This window comes from Lonchura striata, chromosome 3 (genome assembly GCF_046129695.1).
Source record: "Lonchura striata isolate bLonStr1 chromosome 3, bLonStr1.mat, whole genome shotgun sequence".
Classification (NCBI taxonomy): Eukaryota; Metazoa; Chordata; class Aves; order Passeriformes; family Estrildidae; genus Lonchura; species Lonchura striata.
The window spans coordinates 487,333-508,984 of NC_134605.1; the positions used below are offsets into that span (position 1 = coordinate 487,333).

Here is a 21,652-nt window from a genome sequence, read left to right on the forward strand (position 1 = left end):
TCCCCATGATTGTAAAGCGCTTTCACTGTCGGTTCTGGTCAATGGGATTGGCGTTTGCTCGCGGAGCGTTTGTGGCCCCGCGCGGCCGCCGTAGCGCGGAGCCGCCCTGGCCGCGATGGCGGCGCCCGAGCCGCCGCCCGAGGGCAGCCGGCCGCTGAGCGCGCTGCTGGGCGCCATCGCCCAGGCCGCCTTCCAGGGCAGCGCCGCCGGCCCCGAGGAGCAGCTGCGCGCCCAGCTCTACCCCGAGGCGCCGCCGGAGGAGTTCCGCGCTCTGCGCGCCAAGATGGGCGGCCTCCTGCAGGTACCGGGGCGCTGCGGCGGGACGGGCCGCTCTGAGGGAGCCGCTGCTCTGCTCTGTCCTGAGGGGAGCCCCGCCCTGAGGGGAGCCGCTGCCCTCAGGGGAGCCGCTGCTCTGGGGGCAGCCGGTGTCCTGAGGGGAGCCGCTGCCCTGCCCTGAGGGGAACCGCCTCTCTGAGAGGAGCCCGGTCCTGAGGGGAGCCGCTGCTCTGGGGGCAGCCGGTGTCCTGAGGGGAGCCCCGCCCTGAGCGTAGCCGCCGCTCTGCCCTAAGGGGAGCCCGGTCCTGAGGGGAGCCGCTGCTCTGAGGGCAGCCACTGTCCTGAGGGGAGCCGCTGCCCTGCCCTGAGGGGAACCGCCTCTCTGAGGGGAGCCGGTGTCCAGAGGGGAGCCCCGCCCTGAGCGTAGCCGCCGCTCTGCCCTGAGGGGAGCCCGGTCCTGAGGGGAGCCGCTGTCCTGAGGGGAGCCGCTGTCCTGAGGGGAGCCCCGCCCTGAGGGGAGCCCCGCCCTGAGGGGAGCCGCTGTCCTGAGGGGAGCCGCTGTCCTGAGGGGAGCCGCTGCTCTGCTCTGTCCTGAGGGGAGCCGCTGTCCTGAGGGGAGCCGCTGCTCTGAGGGCAGCCGCTGCTCTGCTCTGTCCTGAGGGGAGCCCGGTCCTGAGGGGAGCCCGGTCCTGAGGGGAGCCGCCGCTCCGAGGGCAGCCGCTCCGCCGGGTGTGCGGCATCTCCCTGCTCCGGGGATGTGCACGGCCCACAGCGCTGCCCTGCCACAGACACACATGGCTTAGAGGAACTCTTTCCCCAAAGGCACAACGCTCCGGGCCGCCCTCAGCCCCGCGCTGGGCAGGGGAAGCGGCACTCAGGGCTCTGTGCTCGTCCAAACACGAACTGCTCCTTTCTGAGAACAGCTGCGGCTTCCTTGAAAGGAAAAGGAATTTCTTTCAATCCCTAGAAATTAATATGTAGGATGAGAAAACTCCATTTGGGTACAGACTCCTCACAGCACCGCTGACCTGCCTCAAAAACCCTGAGTACGGTTCAGCATTGCTCATGTTTAAAAACCAAAGGGAGCAGGGTAGGAACTCCTCTTGGTTTATCAGTATTACCACGGAATATAAATCAAAATTTCTGTCTGCTTTGAATTTCTGAAGATACTGTCGCTTGGTGCAGCCTGAGGTGAGTCATTAAGTCCCAATGAGCAGTGCTGGTTTACTGATGTAGGCTGAGGCACAAACTTGTTCTTGTAGTTGCTTTTTCTTCTCAGATCCCAGTGTACTCAGCGCCTTGCAGGAATATGGCAAAGCAAATCTGATGCCAAGTGTGTGTCTTGACTTCAAAACCAGCGTAGAATCACTCAGAATTCACAGGGTAGCAGCAAGTAACCCGTGTTTTTAAGAATTATTTATTTGTTTTTGTAAACCACCAATCATGAGGCAAGCCAGTTTACCTAATGAACACATTTTGCTTTTTGTGCGAGACATGTTTTTCCCCGTGGCGAAGCCTTTTGGTCTCTGTTCGAAGTGAAGAGCGTTGTGTAGTTCCCGAGAGCTGCATGAGGCTCAGGGAGCCTCCAGGTACTAAATGGCCACTGCCACCTTGTGGGTAAATGCACGCTTGGACCGGCCAGATTTACAAACGCGGTCCGTAGTTTTAAATAGAATTGAGAGGTTTGGAATTTGATGATGATGATGCCATTTGCTTTCTGCCTTTATGAGGGTTCTGTTGTTTATTTAATGATCAGATTCACATGGTGCCCCGAGGAGCCTGCAGTGGAAGCTGAATCCTAAAGACTGATGCCTTTAGGGCTCTCTGGTTTTGTCTGGGGGCTTTTTTCTAGTGGGTAACCTAAAGGAAGTGTCACCCAAGTTCTGTGGATCCTTATAGGATCTGTGCTCTAGGGAATCCTAAAAAAACCCCTTGGCCCTCTGGTTGCTCTGATAGCCCTCTTTCCTTCACACCTGCCAGCTCTTGGGGGGGAAGGTTGCTATTAGGACTCTGCTTTGGAAGTAGGGAGGCTCAACCTTATCTTTTTCTTTTAGTATCTCCCTGACTTGAAGCCTGGAGGGTTTTTGTGTCACACTGTATTTGCTGATAGCAGCAAACGTCACAAGTGGTCCTCTGTGCTTATAATATCTTGGTCTTGGGACGCGCTCTTTGGTGTTGGTGTCTCCTCAGCACCTGAAGGAGCAAAACTTACTGCAAGATCTGCCTTTTCCCTTCCTTGTCAATCGCCAAGTGAATTTCTGAGCATATTTATTCCAGTTTTGATACTTAATGGATTGTGAAAAACTGCATGATTACATTTACAAAAGCTGGGGAAAAAGCACGTCTTTGTTACCTTTTTGTGGTTTTATTTTTTCCTTCCTCCTCTGGGTGGTGGAGGAATGGGAGCAAACAGCAGGATGACAACAGAAAGTCTAGAAGCAGAGATTCATTGCCCCTGTGACTTCATTGGTGTAGTGGTTGGTGTCTTCTAAGTAGCAAACATGGACCATAAATCAACTTCTGGCTTTCACTGGATCTGAGCTTAAACAAGGTGCAGGACTTCCCAGTGCCTTTCTGCATTCCACCTGTGCAAAGCATGGGGATGAACCAAAAGTCTGTCATGTTTACTGTAGCAATTAAAATTTTAAATTTTTCTTCCTCTGGATTATACAGAGTAGTGCTGGGTTTATGTTTATAAAAGATGTCATTATGATCTATTTCTTCCACCTGCTTCCTCTGCTGCCCATCCATCTGCTGAATATGCAGGGATCAGCTGACCTCTTTCTAAAATGCCACATTTATTTTGTAGTGAAATCATGTTTCTTCATTAAATTTACTTCAAAAAAAAATCTGATTTCTTGTGTGGAATATCCTGGAAGGCAGGACAAAGCCCAAGGAAGGCTAGCCCTGGAGAACCATATAATTTCAATGTTGTTCTGTTAATTTTGCCCTCTGCCTTCCTCCTTCCCAGCCTCCTGTCCCTTAAGGCTTCAAAACATTGAGAAACTGGGGGAGAGCAGCTTTTGTGAATTGTCAGCCCCAGCTTTTTTGGGTTTTTCAAAGGTTATTTCATCCTGATTAAAACACTAAATGTGTCTGCTTCTTACATAAGTTTAATTTACAGTATTAGTGCACCGGTCATAGCTCCTTTCCGTGTGGAGTAATCCCGCTGTTTTCCTTTTGGTGGCAGTAACCTCTTGCATTTATTGAACGGGATCCTTTGCTGCTGGCTTTCAAGTGTCCTCCTTCACTCTTCTGCTTTGGAAAAAACTTTATGTACACCGAGTAATAATAAAAATTTCAGCGTGAGGAGTAAAAATAGTTTATTTGTATTTGATTTATAAGTTGTTTTGTTTGTTTTTTTGGTTTTTTTTTTTTTTTTCAAAAACACTGAGGAAGTTACCATCTGTAATAAATATCCTGGTTTGTGAATGGTATATAGAGTATACAATATAGAGTATATAATATATGGTATATAATATATGGTATATAATATATAATGATGGTTATTATATTATATTATATTATATTATATTATATTATATTATATTATATTATATTATATTATGTTTATTATATTATATTATATTTCTAAATAATATTATATAAATAATAATAAGAGCTTGATATTCAGCATATAAAATGTGTTGTCCATAAAGACTGTCTCCCTCCTGCTAGGGACTGCAGCCCTTTCCCTATGAAGTTGCTGTTGTGACCTCGAGAGGGGTTTCCAAAGCTTTTTTACCCCTGTTTGAGAAGGAAAAGACAACTCGATCTTCGTAACAGGGACCTGCCCTTATGGGAAAAGTCAGAGCAGAAAAATACTTGGAAGGTTCCCTCAGCTGTGGAGGATGAAGGCCTTTGGTTCTCCAGCAAGGATTTCTGCTAACAAACATTTGTGCTAGCAATTTCTGCCAGCTGGTGGAAAATAAATTATTTTTTGCATTTTTAGTAAGAGAAAAGAGTTGCCATCTTCCCCCTCCTGGGATACCTTGTGATTCCTCAAATGTGTGGGCTGGGTCATGAACTCTGGAGCACTTTGCAGTTGTCCAAACTTCTGGGAGGCTGCGATGGAGAGCAGCTTCAGTCTGAGATAAAATAATTTTGGAAGAGCTAATAGGAGAGACTGCTTGCTTTCTGCCACTTAGATTTGCAGTTGTGCCTGCATCTACTAACTAAAAAGGAAATCTTTTAAGCAAGCTCATTCTTCTTGATTCAGGGAAAAGGAAGGAAGTACTTGTTCCCCTATTTTCTACCCAAAAATGTGTCCCATGTAGTGTTACACTTTTCACTCCAGAATGACTGGGCTTTTAATGGTTAATTCTGCTTGGTTTTGGGCTAGGTGAAAATGTATTGATAACTGCACAGAATTTTGTGAGGGAGGGAAAGTCTATAGTGTTATAATTGGACATACATAAGAAAATTATTATTATCTGAATTAATGTTTGCCTGGAACAACTAAATAAAAATCCTAGCCTTTTTTTTTTTAATTTAGCAAAACACCACTGTTATGTAGCTCACTAATCTGAGCACAGCTCCGTTGCCAGCTCACCAGTGTTTGGTGTTGCAGCATACATTTTCTTGTATAAACTCTAATCCCACAGTTACTACTTCTTTTTTCCCTCTTTTTCAGCATTGTCTTAGGAGGGTAAAAAACGTAACATTTACTGGAACTAGCACCTACTGAATTGGCAGTGATGAAAATGGCATGGCACTATCCCAAAGCATTCCTGCAGCTTTTCATGTGAGCTATTTTAGCTTTTAGGCTGGTGTACATATGGTCACTTCACAAGGGAACTGGCACAGCTGGCAGGTCACATCAGGTGGAGGGGGAAAATACTTGAAAACAGTGGAGAGGAAGGCTGGGTGCAGAACAGGGTTGGAGAACATTGCCAGGAGTGATAAGATCAGTGCTCCACTGCCTGGAGCAGCACTTTGTTGCTCAGGTATGTCAGCTAGAAAGAACAGCGTGCCTGCATCATTAGGGATTTTTTTCATTACTTTTTCGTGATTTCTCAAGTTGCAAAAGTTGGAGAAAAGTGTTACAGCCTCTCACATTTTCAGTGTTGTTTTCACTGGAGCTGATTCCCGAGGAGATGTGTAGGAGGTGTTATTGCTGGTGGCTGTGGGATTTGGAGGCGATGCTGCTCGGTACCACGAGCATTGTTTTAAACAGCAGGGTGTGCACAAGGAGCCTGTGCATTACAAACCTCAGCTACACGTGCAAATCCTCCAGGCAGACAAACAGAAGGGCTCCCACCCTTAGCACATTGTCCATTTAATGAGTGGTATTGTGTGAGATGGAAAGGCTCGTTTAGCAGGGATTGTGGAGTGCTGATATTCTGACTGTGCCACCTCAGTGAAAATGGCTCACCTGAAGTTTGATGGTTTACCTGACCTTTTGCAGTGCTTTTTTTTTTTAATGTTAGCTACGCAAAAGTGGGGAATTAAAAGAAACGTCATCAGATCTGCATCACTGATCTAATAACAGGTGTTAGACTCTGTATTGCCCAAACGAGAAGCAAATCTCTCTCTCTCTCTCTCCCTCTCCCTCCCTCCCCTAATTACAGTGTTGATTACATCTCTGCAAGCAGAGATCTGGTTGCCTTGCCCCAGGTGTGCAGGTTGGTGCCACCTGTGTGTTTCTAGAGCAGGCAGGTCAGTGCTGGCTCTTCTATCTAATGCCTCTGCACTACCTCTGAGTTTTAGAATGCCCTACTGCATTTAAAATCTGCTAATTGCCAATTAATGGACTTCCAGAACAGCATGCTGCTGAGAAATTTGGATGTCCTGGTGGTGGCAGAGCTTCCTGCCCTGCTGATTCCCACGTTCCCATCCAAATGTGTGGTTTAGTTTGTTGCAAGTACGTAGCCTTTTCATCATTAATGGCACCATTTCTCAAAAAAAAAACCCCAAACACTCCAGGTGTGATTACATAATTACACACACATAAGTGTGTGTCTGTGAGCAACATATTCTGTGTATATAGGGAGGTGTGTGCACACAAACACTCCCATGCACAGGAAGGGAAATATATTGGTTATGCTGAAATTCATTATTCCAACCTGATCCCCACAGTGTGTCTCTTGACCTGAACAAGAGTCTACTCTGATTGAAGAACAAGGAGTCAGATGTTGTGTTTGAAGATCATTATTCCAAATTAAATGCTTTTACTATGCTTCATTAGTATTCATCAAACATACTGTATGGAATATGTTTGAAAAGGGAGAAGGGCTCCCTTAGGCTTCACATGGAGTTTCATGCCTTTATTTCAGTACCACTGAGGCTCCATTCCCCAAAGGGTGTGGGAAGTGCTGAAGAGGGTAATGAAGCTCAGTGCCATCATCTCACAGCACTGGTGATTCCTGGACTACTTTTAGTGTCCTTCCTCTTTTAAATGTGGGGCTCTGAAAAGAGGAGGACTTGACCTGTCTCGTCTTCAATTTGATGCATAAAGAAAGAGTAAAAGGAAAGGCTCAATGCTGAAATGTTGTTCTTTACTGTATGATACTCTAAAAATAATGATACTCTCTTGCAACTGGTGTGAAGGAAGATTAGGTCTTGCTTGCTCCAGAGGCCAGCTGATGGTGTCAAGGAAGTAAAAATATTCGTTTTAACCTTATTGGTCTCATGTGAGGCTGCCATGCAGTTGAGCAGAAAATAGACCTTTATTTCTTGCTTTCTTTCTTCAGAGAGAGTGGTTAACACATTGACTAGAACTCTGCCAAAGATGCAGGAGCTGTGGTATGCACTTGAGCCTGTGAAGTTCACAGCTACTGTGTGAAAAGGAAATTTGGGTGACACACCTCACCCTTTTTTACAAGCTGAACATCTGAAATTTGGGTGACACACCTCACCCTTTTTTACAAGCTGAACATCTGAAATTTTTAATTCCTTGTAACACTTAGCTACAATTTTGCCATAATGCAATTTAGATTTTTGACTGTGCTAGTGTGTAGCAACTGGGTGCAGTATATCCAACAACTTATTAAAAAGAAAAAATGCAGACCAGACCAAAAATTTTGTATGGTATGGCTAGAATCTGTTTGTATGGCTAGAATTATTGCAGTTTGAAGCTTGTGTTCTGGATTTCTTCCAGTATGGTGACCACATATGATGCAGCCTGCCTTCTTCAACATTTGGATGACATTTGTTCTTTCAATAGTTTATTTAATTGAGAAAAAAAAAAAAAAAAAAAGGAAAGCTTTAATGTCACAAAGTGCCAGGCACTGCAAATGGTACATGAAGTCCTTTTTCACTGATGTTTTAGTGCTAATACCCAGTGGACAGAAGTTGTCAGGAAGAACATCTGACAGCTTGAGCTCCTGAGTGGCTCCTGTGTGTTTCCCCAGGAGCGTCCTTGGGCAGTCGGGATTAGCTGCAGCATTCTGGGAGGGCTCCAAGATATCCCTGGGGGCTGATTTTTTTATAACAAGGTGAATTGAGTGATTTTATTTAAAGGCAGGGCCTAAAATACCTAGTTTTTGATTTTATAATTGTCACTGTAGATGTATGTTTTTAAGTACGATGAATTTTAAGGATATGGATTTTTAGGATAGGATTTAATTTATGGAGTAAGTAAGAATGAGTGAAACATTGATGGCCTCCACTGTGAAGGATTAAGGGTTCATTGTTGGGAAAACCAAACTGGCTTGGTTGATTTGTGGACTTTGGTTGCTTGCTTTCTTTTGTGTGGTTGGTTTGGTTTGGCTGTTTGTTTGTTTGTTTGTTTTGAGGGGAATGTGTTTTTGTTTTATTCTCAATACCTGAAGCTTAAGCACAGTAGTTTTCCATAATTTTTTACCATTGTATTTACCAGTCAGAAACAAGGAAATCAAATCTTCCTTTAATTATTTTAGCCACCCAACTATTTAAAAATTGGACTCTTTGAGCCAAGTAAGTTGTATTTGCCTTTGCTTTGTTTACAGTGCACAAGCACCTGGTTCTGGTTGATAGCCAAGATCTAACTCAGAGTATTCTATCTTCTATAAAGTTGGTAGTTTTAGAATTGTATAGCAAGCCTGGGACTCCCTCCTCATTCTCAGTTCCCAGTGGAGTTCAGTACCTCTTTATCTGCTGTGCCTGAGGACTGCAAGTTTAATTTTTAAAGGTGACAGTGATCTTGGAATGCATTTTTTTATCCCTCTGATTCTTTGGCATATTCTATATTTACCTCTTTACAATGCTGGTTTATATGTGATTTCATGTAAGTAAAAATAGACTGCAACAATCTCATCAAAAAAAGACATAAAATATACTTTTCAGAGAAAATGTGCAATAACAGCCAGCTTGTCCAGTTTTTAGCCTTAAGTGTTTTTCTAACTATTTTTAAAATATTTTTGTCATTGTGTCATGTCATTGTGCATATGTTAATGCATTTCTGAAAGCATGTTTTTTCACATCTCTTTCCCTTCCCTCACAGTAAAAAGTGGCAATACAAATATAGTTTGAGCAAATTCTGTGGGTTTTTTTCCAAATAAGGTTAGTTTTTTTTCTGGTTGAGATGTTTTGGGATCTCTGCCAAAAGATTTCTACCTCAGCTTGGTGGGTAGTTTTTCCTTTCCTTTCTTTGCAGTCTCTCTGAACTGTGATGCCAGGATTATGAAATATGTTTTGAAGATACACGCGCTGAAGTAGTATCTGTGTGAAAGGCAAGTAATCAACAGACATTTTTACTCCTTGTCTGACATTTACACACGGCTTTGTTGTCTCTCTTCAGACTGTCACATCAGATGTGCTGTTCTCTCAGACTCTTTTTGCCATTTCTGGTTCAAGAGCGGTTTTTATTCTCTTCTGACAAGCTGCTTGTATAAGTACCTTTTAGTTTTACACAGTCACACATGGCAGAAGTATTTTGTGTATTTGGATTAGTTGTGATTCCTTTTTTATTTTTTCATTTAGCTCAATTTTTTAACATTTTTGAAGTGAGAAAAATGCTTGTAACTCCCTTTTTCTGTCAAAGAAAAAAATGGTACATTTATGATTTACATTTGCTTGTCAAGGAAAGTGGGTTTGTTCATTTTATGGCATGCTAGGTAATCTGTAAAAAGTCTCATAATGAACAGAAAGCTCTAATAAAATTGTCCAGTTCATGTGGACAAATGGCAGGGAGTTTACTGAATATGAGTAGCCTTCAATTTGACTCAAAGACAAAATCCACAAGGAAAAAAGAAATTAATTATTTTTGATGCCAAGGGTTGCAGTGTCTTGGAGCAATTGACTGCTGAAGTTTCTAGCAGTTGAGGCCTAAAAATGTGAAATCAAAGGCTGGGGTGGCACAGGGCTGGGGAGAGGTTCCTAAAAAAAAAGGGAAAGCCTGATGGCTTGGCCATCCACTGATGGATGACTCCAGCAGCCCAACCTGATAGAAACCACCCTCTCTGGGGTGATCCAAGCAGTCAGTGATGTTCAGTGGGATTCTCTTGGAAAGGGCTTTGGATGATGTCTTAGCTGTTTCATCACATCTTCATCTTTTTCTCTCCCCAAAATATTAATTACATTTAGTGCAGAGATAATTTTTGATACAGGAAATGGCAGCTAGGTCTTTATGGGACAGTGAGAGATGGTTTCTTCCGAGCTCCCTGCTTTGGCCTTTGCTCCTGCTCAGGGGATGTTTTCCAGCAACAGGGACGGACAGGAGCATTTACAGGTGTGATTCCTCTGCTGAGGAGTTTGACCTGCTGCTCCTTTCTCCTTCCAAAGGCTCAGCTGTTCACAGCCACCATGGCTGCTGCTTCTTTGGGGGGCATGTTTTATGTTTCACTGAGCTGACAGGAGGGAAAACCATTTTCCCTGTGCTGAAAGGAAGCCCTGGTGGCTGGGATCCTGAGAATGGAAGCTTCCCTGTCACCTGTCAGCTCTGTCAGCATGTAACATGAGCTGTCAAAATAGGTGGTGAAGGACCAGCTGGCAGAGCAATGTTCCTTGCTTCCTGTGAAGCAGTGTAATCTGTAAGCTTCCTCCTTTCATGTTTGCTGCTGAAACACGGTCTGCAGGGTTATGGCTAAAGCAGGGATGTGTTCCCAGCCTGGGCTGGGAGTGCAGCAATCCTTCTTCCAGGTAGGAAATGGAGCTCCAGCTGCTGCTCAGAGTGGCAATAGCAGGTAATGCACAACAGTGCTGGGAAAGAAGGAAAGCAGAGATTGGAGTCAGAGTTTGCCACTAAAAAGGAATATATGGCAGCAGTGTAGGGATGAGGCTCATATGGCTCATGTTTTTCACTGCTAGAACATCTCTGCTCTATGTCCAAATGCAAGCCAACGGACAGATTAGTTGAGTTAGCCATTAACTTCTAAGATGCAGACAATCAAGGTACTCTGAGTAAAAGTGGAAATTTAATTCATGATACTAATTCTGTTTCTGTGTTTGGTTCAAAATAAAGCAAGTTTGTGCTGATTTCACTGATAGGATCACTGCTTGCAAAGCTCCAAGAAGCTCTGCTAATGTCTGCACCGTTACTGCACTCAGGAGTAGGGCTACAACTTTTTTTCTGCATCTTCAAATTGTGAAGTGCTCCAACTTCTATTTTTAACTCTCCTAAGTGACATGAGATTAGACATGAAGCAGTAGTCCGCAGCAGCAAGTAATTTTCCTAGAATGGTTGTAGAAACCTGATAAACACAGATCTCTTTTATTGAGATAAGAGAGCAAAGGGGGAGAAGAAAAGGCTGAGCTTGTGGTCTCCTACAGAAATGACAGGTCATGTCACCAGTTCCAGGATTGTCACTGTGTCTGTCTTTCTTTTCCTGCTTTTACTCCCTTCCTTGACTTTTTTTGTTTTGTTTTTTTTTTTTTATCACCTGGTGTTTTCTCTCTTATCTGGATTTCTTCTTCTTCCTTTTATTTACCACTCTGTCTTTGGCAATAGTCCATTAAATGGCTTTCATCTGTTGAGGGTTCTTGCTTCTGAATCCAGCTCCTTCAGGACTGAAGAAGAAACCACTTTAGACTGAATAATGTAACCTCTAAGGATCTGTGTGTTCTCCAAGACAACAGCTCCCTTCTGCTGAAGCGGAGTTCAGGGAGCACAAGTGTGTGCACATTCATTTTGAGAGAGGCTGAACCTCTCCAACTTGTCTGTAATATGGTTGCATGTTTAAGAACTACTGGAAATATGACATTTCTTTCCCTCCACCCCAAATGGTAAAATGCTTTCTAAACCACAGCAAAGAATTGGAGTGGAGAGAAAACTGATGACAAAGTCTGTGATTTTTTTTCTTTGCTGTAATTCAGTAGAGTACAGGTCAGGTTGGACAATTTATATTTGTATTTTTAATTTCAGTATGTTTGTATTTATAATCCTCCTACATCACCTTTGTTGTTGCAAGTATATCTGCTATTAATAGAACTTTTGTTTTGTTCCATGTTTTATCTCCCTCCAGCTAGTCCAACCTATCTGTGCTCTCTGAGAAGCACTTTCCATTGCCTTTTTTTTGTATAACTCTTCCTCTTTCTATTTTAAATAATACAAGTGTTTTGAAAACTTACTCAGGAAGGAAGGGCTGGTGATTTTTTTTAATGTTTATTGCTTAAAATCCAAGCTTTAAGTATCTACTCATAATCTGAGTCTGCAGGCGCCATTTGGATATCTACCCATGAGTGATGCTATCCGTGGGTGGGCTTGTTCTGTTTTGTTATTAATGTTTGTTCTTGTTTTTTTAGTGCTGTAAGGCCTAGACAGAGTAGGTCCAGACTGAGTAATCCTGATGATTCTCACTTTTCCTTCAGCTGAAGATGTTTTCTGTGTGGGGAGCCGCTCACTGAGGTTGGCAGGAAGCGTGATGTGACCTCAGGAACACGGCTCAGGTTGCGGCTCCTCTGGTGGCTGCCTGTTTTCATCAGCCTTTCATCCTCCTTTGTCATCAAATGCATCTTCACACCACAGAAAAATGACACCTTCTGCAAATAAATTTAGGAAGTGGTATTTTATGGTGTTGTGAGTTCAAACAGGGCATTTCTACCAGTTGCACAGACTCTTGGCAGGGGCAGGCTGGAGAAAAAATGTTGTTGTCGCTTCACATGTTTTTAGAAACTAATGCTAAAATCTCTTTTGTGTTCAATTGTAAGCTAGGTCAAAAATAGCCGAATATTCACTCTCCTGTGATTGAACTTTCAAGAAAAAAAAAAAAAATTAATAGAGAACATAATTTGGTGAGCTTATATACCAAAAAATAAAAAAGGTGTTTAGCGGATTTCTGCTTGGTGGGAGCCTGGGAATTGTGGGAGTGGAGATGGGGGAATCAGTGAAGAAACATTAAAGTGAACTCTTGAGAAGAGTTTTTTCCTTCCATGTGCTCAATTGACAGGTCTGTGTGGAATCAAGCTTAATAAGATCAGGAACACAGGAAGGATGTAATTTTGCCTGAAACTTCATCATCCACACACACGTTTTTCCCATCTGCAGTAGCAGTTCCATAATTTTTGTGTTGGTGTGTGTTGCGAGTTTTCCCATCCAAGAAGAAAGCTTGATGAAAATCAGAAGTCAAATTCAAAAATATTTACAAGTTTACTGAACCCCTGTTGACCTGGTGAGTGCCTCCTTGGCAAGGAACCAAAAGGTTGGAATAAAACCAGTAGTTGTTGCAGAAGACCTGTTACATACTAGGAAAAAAGTAAGCTACAGGATTTAAATAAATGTATTTATTTACCTCTTAATGGTTCACAGGTTCAATAGTTCTTTTCTCTTAGCAAACTGTTTTGGTTCACTTTTGGCTTTCACTACAGCTCCATAAGAGGGAAATAGAAGTAATACTGGGACATGGTATGGAATGTGAATAGAAGAATTAATGTGATCTCCCATGGATTCGATGAAGACTTAGAGATGAGTTAAAATCTTTCTACTGTGTGGTAGAAATGCTAAATGTATTAAGGTCACTTGGGATTTCTGGCTTAGAAATTTGTGGGGAGTGTAGACGCCTTTAGTTTTGGGGTGTTTTTTCCTCTGAAAGATGGATCACCATTTCCAAGTGCAGAGAGGCTACAGGCTGTTGTATCTAATTTTGTCTTAATTCTGATTCTCAGGAGAGCTTTGGTCTGTAATAAACAGTGTTTGTGAGGCACAACCTACCAACTAGTAGGAAACCTCTGCTGTCTCCGGAAACGTGGGAAAGTCTTCTGGACTTAGATGCAGGGACCGTCTGTGGGAACAGCTCATTTATGACAGGGCTGGATAGCTCAGCAGCCCTTGGGAGAGTCAGGCTCAGACATACAGAGGAGGACCCAGAAACCACAGGGTTGGGAAGATGTTGGATTCCTCCTGTCAGAAGCTGCTCTTTGCACCGAGCTGGCTCTGACAGCACAGTGTGAGCAGCACTCGTGTGCTGCTCTGAGCTGCTTCTCTTCCCCTGCAGGCAGCTGCTGTTTGCCCCCAGGTCGAGGCAATGTTTTCTTCTGATGCCAATCAGAAGAAGAGAATGGAAGAGATGCACATTGGTGTCACCCAGGATGGGCTTTGTGTGGTGAGGATGTTCAGCTGAGCAAGGCTCCCTGGCATGTTCCTCCTGCCCGCAGCTGCTTCCTTGTCTCCCTGCCTGCATTCCTGGGGTCTGAGACATGGCTGGCAGGGTTCTATTTCTAAAAGCACACGAATGAGAAGAGCAGTGATGCAGGAATAACCTTTTACCCCACCTCCCAAAAGCCTGAGGAGGTGAGTTCGGTAGCAGGCTCCGTGGGACTGAATTGTTTCCTTGAGCTTGGGATTTCTTTGTGCTGTAGGCTGAGAGCAGCCTTCACTTCTGAGGGTCAGCTGCAGGAAATGCCTCCACGTGCTACTATGTCCAGCTCTTAGAGCTCTTCTGTGATGGTTGACAAGTAGTGTTTTTCTTCTGAGAATGTAATGTGTTCTTTTTTCCTCAGTGGGTTTTACCAGTTGTTGTTTCTCACTAGTACTGCATGCTTGTCAGGCTTTATTTCTCAGAAGAGATAATGAAGTCTATTTTCCTGTTCTGTGTACCAGGGCACATGTCTGATGGATCTAATTAGGCTAATACAAAACTCTCCAGATTACCAAATATTGTTTCATTAAGGAAATGGTATTTGAAGTCATATTTTTATTGGCTGAATTGTATTTGAAGACACAGTGGATATGTGTTAAAGGAGAACACAAGGAGAATTCAGTATTACTAAGACTGTTTCTTGCTGTTCAAAAGCATCTGCCCAGCCTCTGGAAAAAGGAAAGTATTGCCATCACCAAGGGCAGGGTTTGTGTGCTTGTAAATGTGACAGACTGTCCATAAGCTGGGCTTTCTAGGAGGGAAAAGCAAAAGTGTTTTATCAAATCACAAAATACATAATGTGAGCAAGTTTTTAATATCTAATGGTGTTGTCTTACAGACTCTGGTTTTGAAATGGGTTTTTCTTACTTAGATGTTTAAGTGAAGTCACAGTAAAGTTAATTTACATTTGGCACTGGCATAGAACAGCTGTGATTCTATACATTCTTAAGATAACTTTTCTGCTTTTAGTTAGTTGAAGATTTTTATGTTGAAATGGTAAATTACATGTGATTACCAACAAAAACTGAAATTAGCTGAGAGTATAAAGTCTCTATAAGATAATGATTTGTCACTAACAGTACAGTGACTGAAGAAATGGCAATTACTCTGCACTTTAAGGTCTGTCTGGGCTAAGTAATTGGCATTAATAAGATGTTTCACTCTTAGAATCAATGCTGACAGTGATTCAGCTCTAGCAGCAGATGGATAAAACAGGTTTCAATACCTTTGAGTTCTGAGAATTTTCCTGTTAGGATATGTTGTTTATTCCAGCATGTTGGAAGTTGAACAACAGCTGGTCATTGTCCTGGTGGTGATAAATGCTCATCTGAAGCTCCTGGGGTTTTAATAGCATAAGAGAGAGACTAATAATCAGATATATTTCATCTACCTCTAGTTATAAGCACAGAAGAACCACTCGTGTTTGAACTTAAATCAGTCCTTAGAAATACCAGATGTATTCACTGTAATTGGATATTCTATGTAATAAATGAGCATTGATAAAAGTAATAGAAAGAATTGTTTGTAGAGCTATGCAGAATATTATTTGAAATATAATTTTTGCCAAGTTAAAATAAAACATTTCCCCAAGCTTAAAAGAATTCTGAACTGAGGCCCTTCATATAAGCAATGGAGTAGAACTACATTTGTTTAAAGAATAAATTGTGTAAATGTTCATGCAACAAGAGACCAAAAAGATCAGCGAAGACTTTAAATAGTCTTTCATTTTTGTCCACAGTGAAATGTTTCCAAGTTAAGATGAAAAAGAATACTAAAATGAATTACTGTTCTTATGTGGCTTGAAAACCATTATAGCCGGTGGGATTTGTTTAGGAATTTCAAAGAAAATATGTCTCCATTAATTAAATTCTTCATGCAGCTGTATCAAAATATAACTCATTGATTGTTTGTACCCACTTCCAGTTAGCTTTTTTAAAGGAATTTTTAAGCAGTAGTCATATTTCCAAGAAGAGAGAGATTCTAGTCTGAATGATGGATTACAAGGCTGTGTTTTTTAAGGTATGCATTATCTGATAAATACTCCACCAAAATACAGTATGAGTGTTACCTTTCAGGTTCTTGGCTGTGTGCAGTAAGTTTCTTTTATATGTAGAGTATAAAACTATCCCTGTTGTGTGTACATGTGTGTATGAGGGAGGTATAAATGATGGCTGATTATTATACATGGTTTCATTTCTCTGGTTTTACATGGCACTCTTTTGGTAGCAAACTGTATCAGGGTGCTTATAATACATAAAGGTGCAGAGCTTTTAAATGTAGCTCACACCACACCTTAATTAATTGTCAATCTCCTGATGATCTTTACCAAATAGCCAGGTTGAACTGTCCTGTATATGTTCTAGTAATGTTGTTTGGTGTTCCTTATGCTTAAAATTTCCAGTTTGGCCATAAGCTTCCTTGTCTGGATACACTTCAAAGTCAGATTTATATCACATGTCAAGCACAATAAGGAACTTTGTGTCTGCAGTTTTTTATCAGCTTAGAAGGGCACTGCCAGAAATCTTGCTGCATCTTGCAAAAAGGGTTGTTGTGAAGAGAGTGAGGTTAAAAAAAAAAATCCAGAGGATTACAAATGTGAAATGCTTGAAGGTTATGAAATGAAGCCTAGAAAAGGGGTGCCTGGTATCACCATGAACCTGCATAAGGTTCACATTTAATGCAGATGAACTGTTTTGCCATGACACCTGTGCTTCACTCAGTGCAGGGGACACAGTTTGTGTTCTTGGCTTCTGCACAGGAGTAAAACAGAAGGCAATTTTCTGCACAGCTGAACTGAGAAGAAAGTCTGCATTTGAACTTGATCTTGACAGGGCTTTCATGAGGTGCTGGGGTCTCTGCTTGTTGATTCACCTGCCCTCCTCCCCCCATTCACACAAACCAGCACAGGAGGAGTACACGAGCAGGAGCTGCTGTCACACAGCACACAAACACAGATGTAGTGATGTGAAAAATATTAAAGCAGAAAATACTGCACACTGCTGTTAGTAGACAGTGTAAAATGTGGCTGTAGGAAAGGGGTGTAAGTCTGAATAGCTTTTCTCCTGAAGATGAAAAGAAGTGCTGTTTTCACTTCCAGCATAATGAGTTAGTACAGGATAATTACCTCTTAAGTTAAATATTTCTGATATAAAGCAAGCAGTATGTACCAATATGTCAAATGCCCTATAGAAAAGCCAGAATGGTGCACTAGGCAGCTCAGATTTTATAATAAAATCACAGATGCTCCTATTAAGCTGGAGCCTTAATACAGCTGAGGGTTTACTCCTAGTGTTGATTGCCATTTCTTTTCTCAATCACATAACAGATGGCAGCTGATCTATTGTGAAAGCAAGGCAAGGCAGCTCCTCCCTCATAAAAAACACTCAATTTTTAGATCAGCACTGCCCAGTTTTGCAGACAGGCAATGCGAGGTTCACAGTGTTTATGTCCAGCCCAAAGCCACACACTGTCACACCCCTGGCTACAGGAATGAGCCTGTGGTTTCCCCAGTGCCTGGAATGCAGCTGTAGCAGTACCACCTCAAGGATGATTAAATTGAGGCAAATCCCAAGGACTGGCTGCACTTCATCTTGCTGTGCTCTGTGTCAGCATGTGCTTGGAGGTGTTGTGTTCATTTTGGAGAAGTTGCATCCATTTTGTGTGAAAAAGAAGGAAAAGCATCTGCTTGAGATGACGATGGGGAAACAACCAGTTTCCTCTTCCTACCTCCCATCCTCCCTTGGTGGCCATATATAGTAACAGCTATTGCCACTTTGGCAATGCAGATATAAGGCTGTGGATTTGTCAGTTCTGACAAAATAGATGGGAAAACTGGATATCTATATAAAAAGGGGCTTTGAGGAATAATAATGATTTCTGTTGCTGCACAGAGCCAAGGAGTAAATGACCCCTTCCATGCTGTTGCAAAATACAAATAAAGCCTGACAAAGTCCACCAATGCTCTAAAATAAGCTGCAGGTGCATTGTTAAGGCTTTTGGGCCTTATGGATTGAATAATAGAGATGAAAAAATGCAGTTGCATTTTGACTCTCCCTTGAAAGGCTTGTGCTCTTGCTGCTGCAGGCCCTGCTTTGCTGGTGCAGCATTTACCAGTTTTGCTTCCTTGTGTGTGGTGTGGAGGTGGCAGATGAAACTGTGGATGTTGCAATGAGCTAGGCTGCCCCTTCACTTGTTCCAGCCCAGGAGCATGCCTTCTTTGTCCCAGCCTTCCTGTTCCCTGGCCCAGCAGAGCAGTGCCAGACTGACACAGTGTTTGTAGCATTGTGCATTTGGGAATGCCTGTGGCACAGTGGGGAAGGGGCCAGGAGGCAGGGAGAAGCCTCCTTGCTATCCCATACCAGTGCTGAACTCCCAAAGGTGCTCCCAGCTCATTGCTGGAGCCAACCCACTCCCCTCCAGCTGCTGTGGGGCAGGAGTCTGGGATAAGTAGTAGGCACTTGCAAACTAAGTCTTAATGAAAGGTCTCAGGTTATTTGCATTACCTGGTTTCTTTGTACAGCCCCTTCAAGATCCAGTATTTGTCAAACACTAAAGACGTGTCCTTTAAGTCCTCAGTTAAGCAAGCTTTTCCCTTTTACTCCCTTTATTTTCCTACAGTCAATTGCTTCAGCAGACATGGATTTGAATCAGCTGGAAGCTTTCCTCACTGCCCAAACCAAAAAACAAGGTGGCATCACGTCAGATCAGGCTGCAGTCATTGCAAAATTTTGGAAGAACCACCGGACTCAAATCCATGAGAGCCTGATCAGTCAGAGCTGCTGGGATAATGTCCTGAAAAACATGAACTGGAGAGTGGACCTGAAGTCACAGCTGAGGCACATTGATCAGATAAACACTCCTGTTGCAATAGTTGAAATGGAACTGGGAAAAAATGGGCAGGTAAGCTTCCTTTTGCAAAATACATGGACCTGATGTAGCTACACATGCACTGAGGCATATTACCTATTGCTGAATTCACTGCATCCAGATCAAGGCACTTAATTTGTCACCATTGGCCCTTTAATGGACTTGAAATTGGGGTCCATCTTTGGATACAAAGAAACATTCTGGGTGGTGAATGCAATTTTTGATTTTTTTTCATACCTTCACATATGTATTGACAGCTCTCTTTTCATTAAGCTTGAACTATCAGAGGATGTAGAAATCAAACATGATCTTATCATTCCGTTTGTATATTGTGCACTGCAAATGCAATTAGTCTTTTTTTCTTTTAATTTAACACTAAAATTAGTTAAGATATGCAAAGTAGGAGCTGAAAAAGAGTAAAGTTCACAAATTACATTTTAGAACAAATGAGGGGAAAGGCTCCTTTTTATTTTACATAACACCCATTCTTATGTTACTTATTACCTATCACATTATGCAATCTGGCCTTATCTGCCTGAAAGATATCTTTATACATACACATATATATATATATATGTATAGCTCTATCAGTGCTGAACATTGCCTTCCTTTTTTTATCTTTATAGTCCATAGAAATGTATAGCTAAAGGCGCAGCTTCTCATTTTCACATTTGCTGTTGTTTTCTAACAGGAAATGTGCTTCATTTTGGTATCTTTTCTCTCTGCACTGTTTTAATAAATTTCAAAACCTCATTTCTTAGCAGTAGCTACTGCAAATCATGCCATGAGCTGATGTGGGGATTTTGATGTTAATAGTTAACATTTAGCAAGGTTCCTTGTATTTCATAGTATTTTAGTAGCAAGATTGCCTGAATTAAGAATACCTCAGTCCATACACCTGGAAAATACGTGTGCATAGGAATGATTGAATTCCAGCTGTGTGGCTAAGCCAAGACCAGGATGAAGGTACATGAAATCAGAGGTCCTGCAGAGACAGAAGGTATTGTTGGAGTCATTCTGTTAGTTCACTTTTCTTTGCAGTCAGTGAAAGCTGATCATCCCTGAGCCTTCCACCCATGGATCTCTGCAGTGACCAGTACAATAATGGTGTGTGGCTTCAGGTTTTTTCCTGACCTCAGAGAAGTGGAGTTTTCTGCTCAAGATCTTGAGATTGAAAATGATTGTGTTCTATTAGCAGCAAATGGAGAAAAGGTTGCTTTGAATAAAAAGGTTACAGGGAGCACATTATAATGAGTACATTGAGTACATTAGTGAGCAAATGGGAGAAATACCTACATTCATTTAAAAATGCATCCTTTAACTCAGAATCACTGTTTTGTTTCACAAGGGGGTTATGTAGTTAGTGACTCCTCTTTTGAAACTGTTTTTTTCCCCAGTAATGGATTTTACAGTAATATCAAGCAGCAAGGATATTTATATTTCTTTCACCCTCTGCAGAGAGAGTCAGGGGATGGAGGAGGACTACACATTTCTGAGGCACACAGAAGAGCCCCACAACAAAATCAAAATTAATTATTTTAGCAATGCACCTTCATGCTGCAAAGGGAAGTGGTTGTGTAAATGCATTTTTGGAACTGCCATCAAACACAATTTTGCCTCCTTCCCTGAGGATGCCAGTGAGCTGTGGCAAGCCTGACACTTGGTGTGAGTTAAACTGGTATTTACTGGAACAACCATGGAGTAATTAGCATGGTCACCTCTGGAGTCAATGTACATTTATTCTAAGACTCTGGTTTCACATAGCCTTTGGCTGTGGGTTAAGTAAGTTGTCTGCTGTAAATCTTTGGGTTGAGGCACTCTGCATCAGGCTGTATGCTCCTGTGATGGGATGAGTTTTGGGAAGCCACAGGGCTTTGGGGACCTCCTGGAAAGATTGGTCACAGAGACTCCTGCTGGAGGTTGAAAAAGTTGTTGTTGCACACTGGATCCAGCCCACTAACTTGAAACTGTCATGTTTTATAGTCTTTATAAGTATTTTTACTTTATTGTTAGCACATCTCTTCTAAATATCGAGTCTTGTAGCACATCAAATACACATATACTGGTATCTTTCTTAAGTTTAGCAGAGAACATATTTTCTAAACAGTTGTCAGCCATAGATGGGATTTGATGAATAATGAAGATCTGGCTTTGAAGAAGAAAGCTGGCTGATGATTCAGGAGTAAATTATTCACAACGGACTGTTTTCATTTGGACATATGATAACAGGGGAATATACAAGTGCATTGATATGTAATGAATTGGCATGAATATTTCATGGTTCAACAGAAGGAAAGAAATGCTTTGTAGAAAATGTACCTTTCCAGAAGTCACTCTGATTCTTCTCAGTGTCTCTGGGTTGGATTTAGGTCTCTGCCCAGCAGACGGCCGGGCTGCTTGGTGGAGCATCTTCTCCTTCTGCCTCAATAAATAACTTTGCTTCCTGCTTGCCTTCTCTGAATTTAAGGCAACTCTTTCATGAGGGGAAGACTCTGTGTGTGAAACCTGATGTGGTTGGATATGGGGAATTAATTGGAAGTGGCTGGTTCATAAATGCCACTAGACGGAGTGCATTTTGCCAAATTTTGTAAATGTTTTCTGGCTGGAGAGAGCTGCTTTTGGGTTTGAGAATCCATCACAACTTGCATACATTAATTCTTGCTAGCCTTGCCATTACTGATAAAGGAAAAAAATGAACCCTTTTCCCTAAGTGCTCTTAAAAACACTTCTAATTAAGAACATTTGAAAATAATATGCTGCAAAAACATGATTCCCAAAGTCTTCACTTTGGAAAAAGTGATTCAAGATCTGTAAATTGGAGTTTGAACTCTTCTTCAGTAATGATTTTACAGCAACATTAAAAGTTTCCTTTATGCTGGTTTTGTAGTCTTTATAGATCCTGGCAGATCTATATTAAGATTAAAGGCAGATGAACATGCTAGCCATCAGCTTTGAAAGCCCATTTTCTTTAACAATATGACTAAAAATAAAATGGTAAAGCAGTTGCACTTTAGCCT

At 42.1% G+C, this 21,652-nt stretch overlaps 1 protein-coding gene across 2 annotated transcripts in view; it reads left to right on the plus strand.

The window, feature by feature from the left end:
* The first annotated feature begins 111 nt into the window (after positions 1–111).
* COMMD1 (copper metabolism domain containing 1) overlaps positions 112–21,652 on the plus strand; it is a 64,263-nt gene continuing 42,722 nt past the window's right edge. For both annotated transcript variants that reach the window (XM_021538632.2, XM_077781831.1), the window contains exons 1-2: positions 112–301; positions 18,387–18,668. In XM_021538632.2, the coding sequence (XP_021394307.1) occupies positions 116–301; positions 18,387–18,668 (468 nt within the window). In that variant the 5' untranslated portion in view covers positions 112–115. The remainder of the gene's footprint in view (positions 302–18,386; positions 18,669–21,652) is intronic.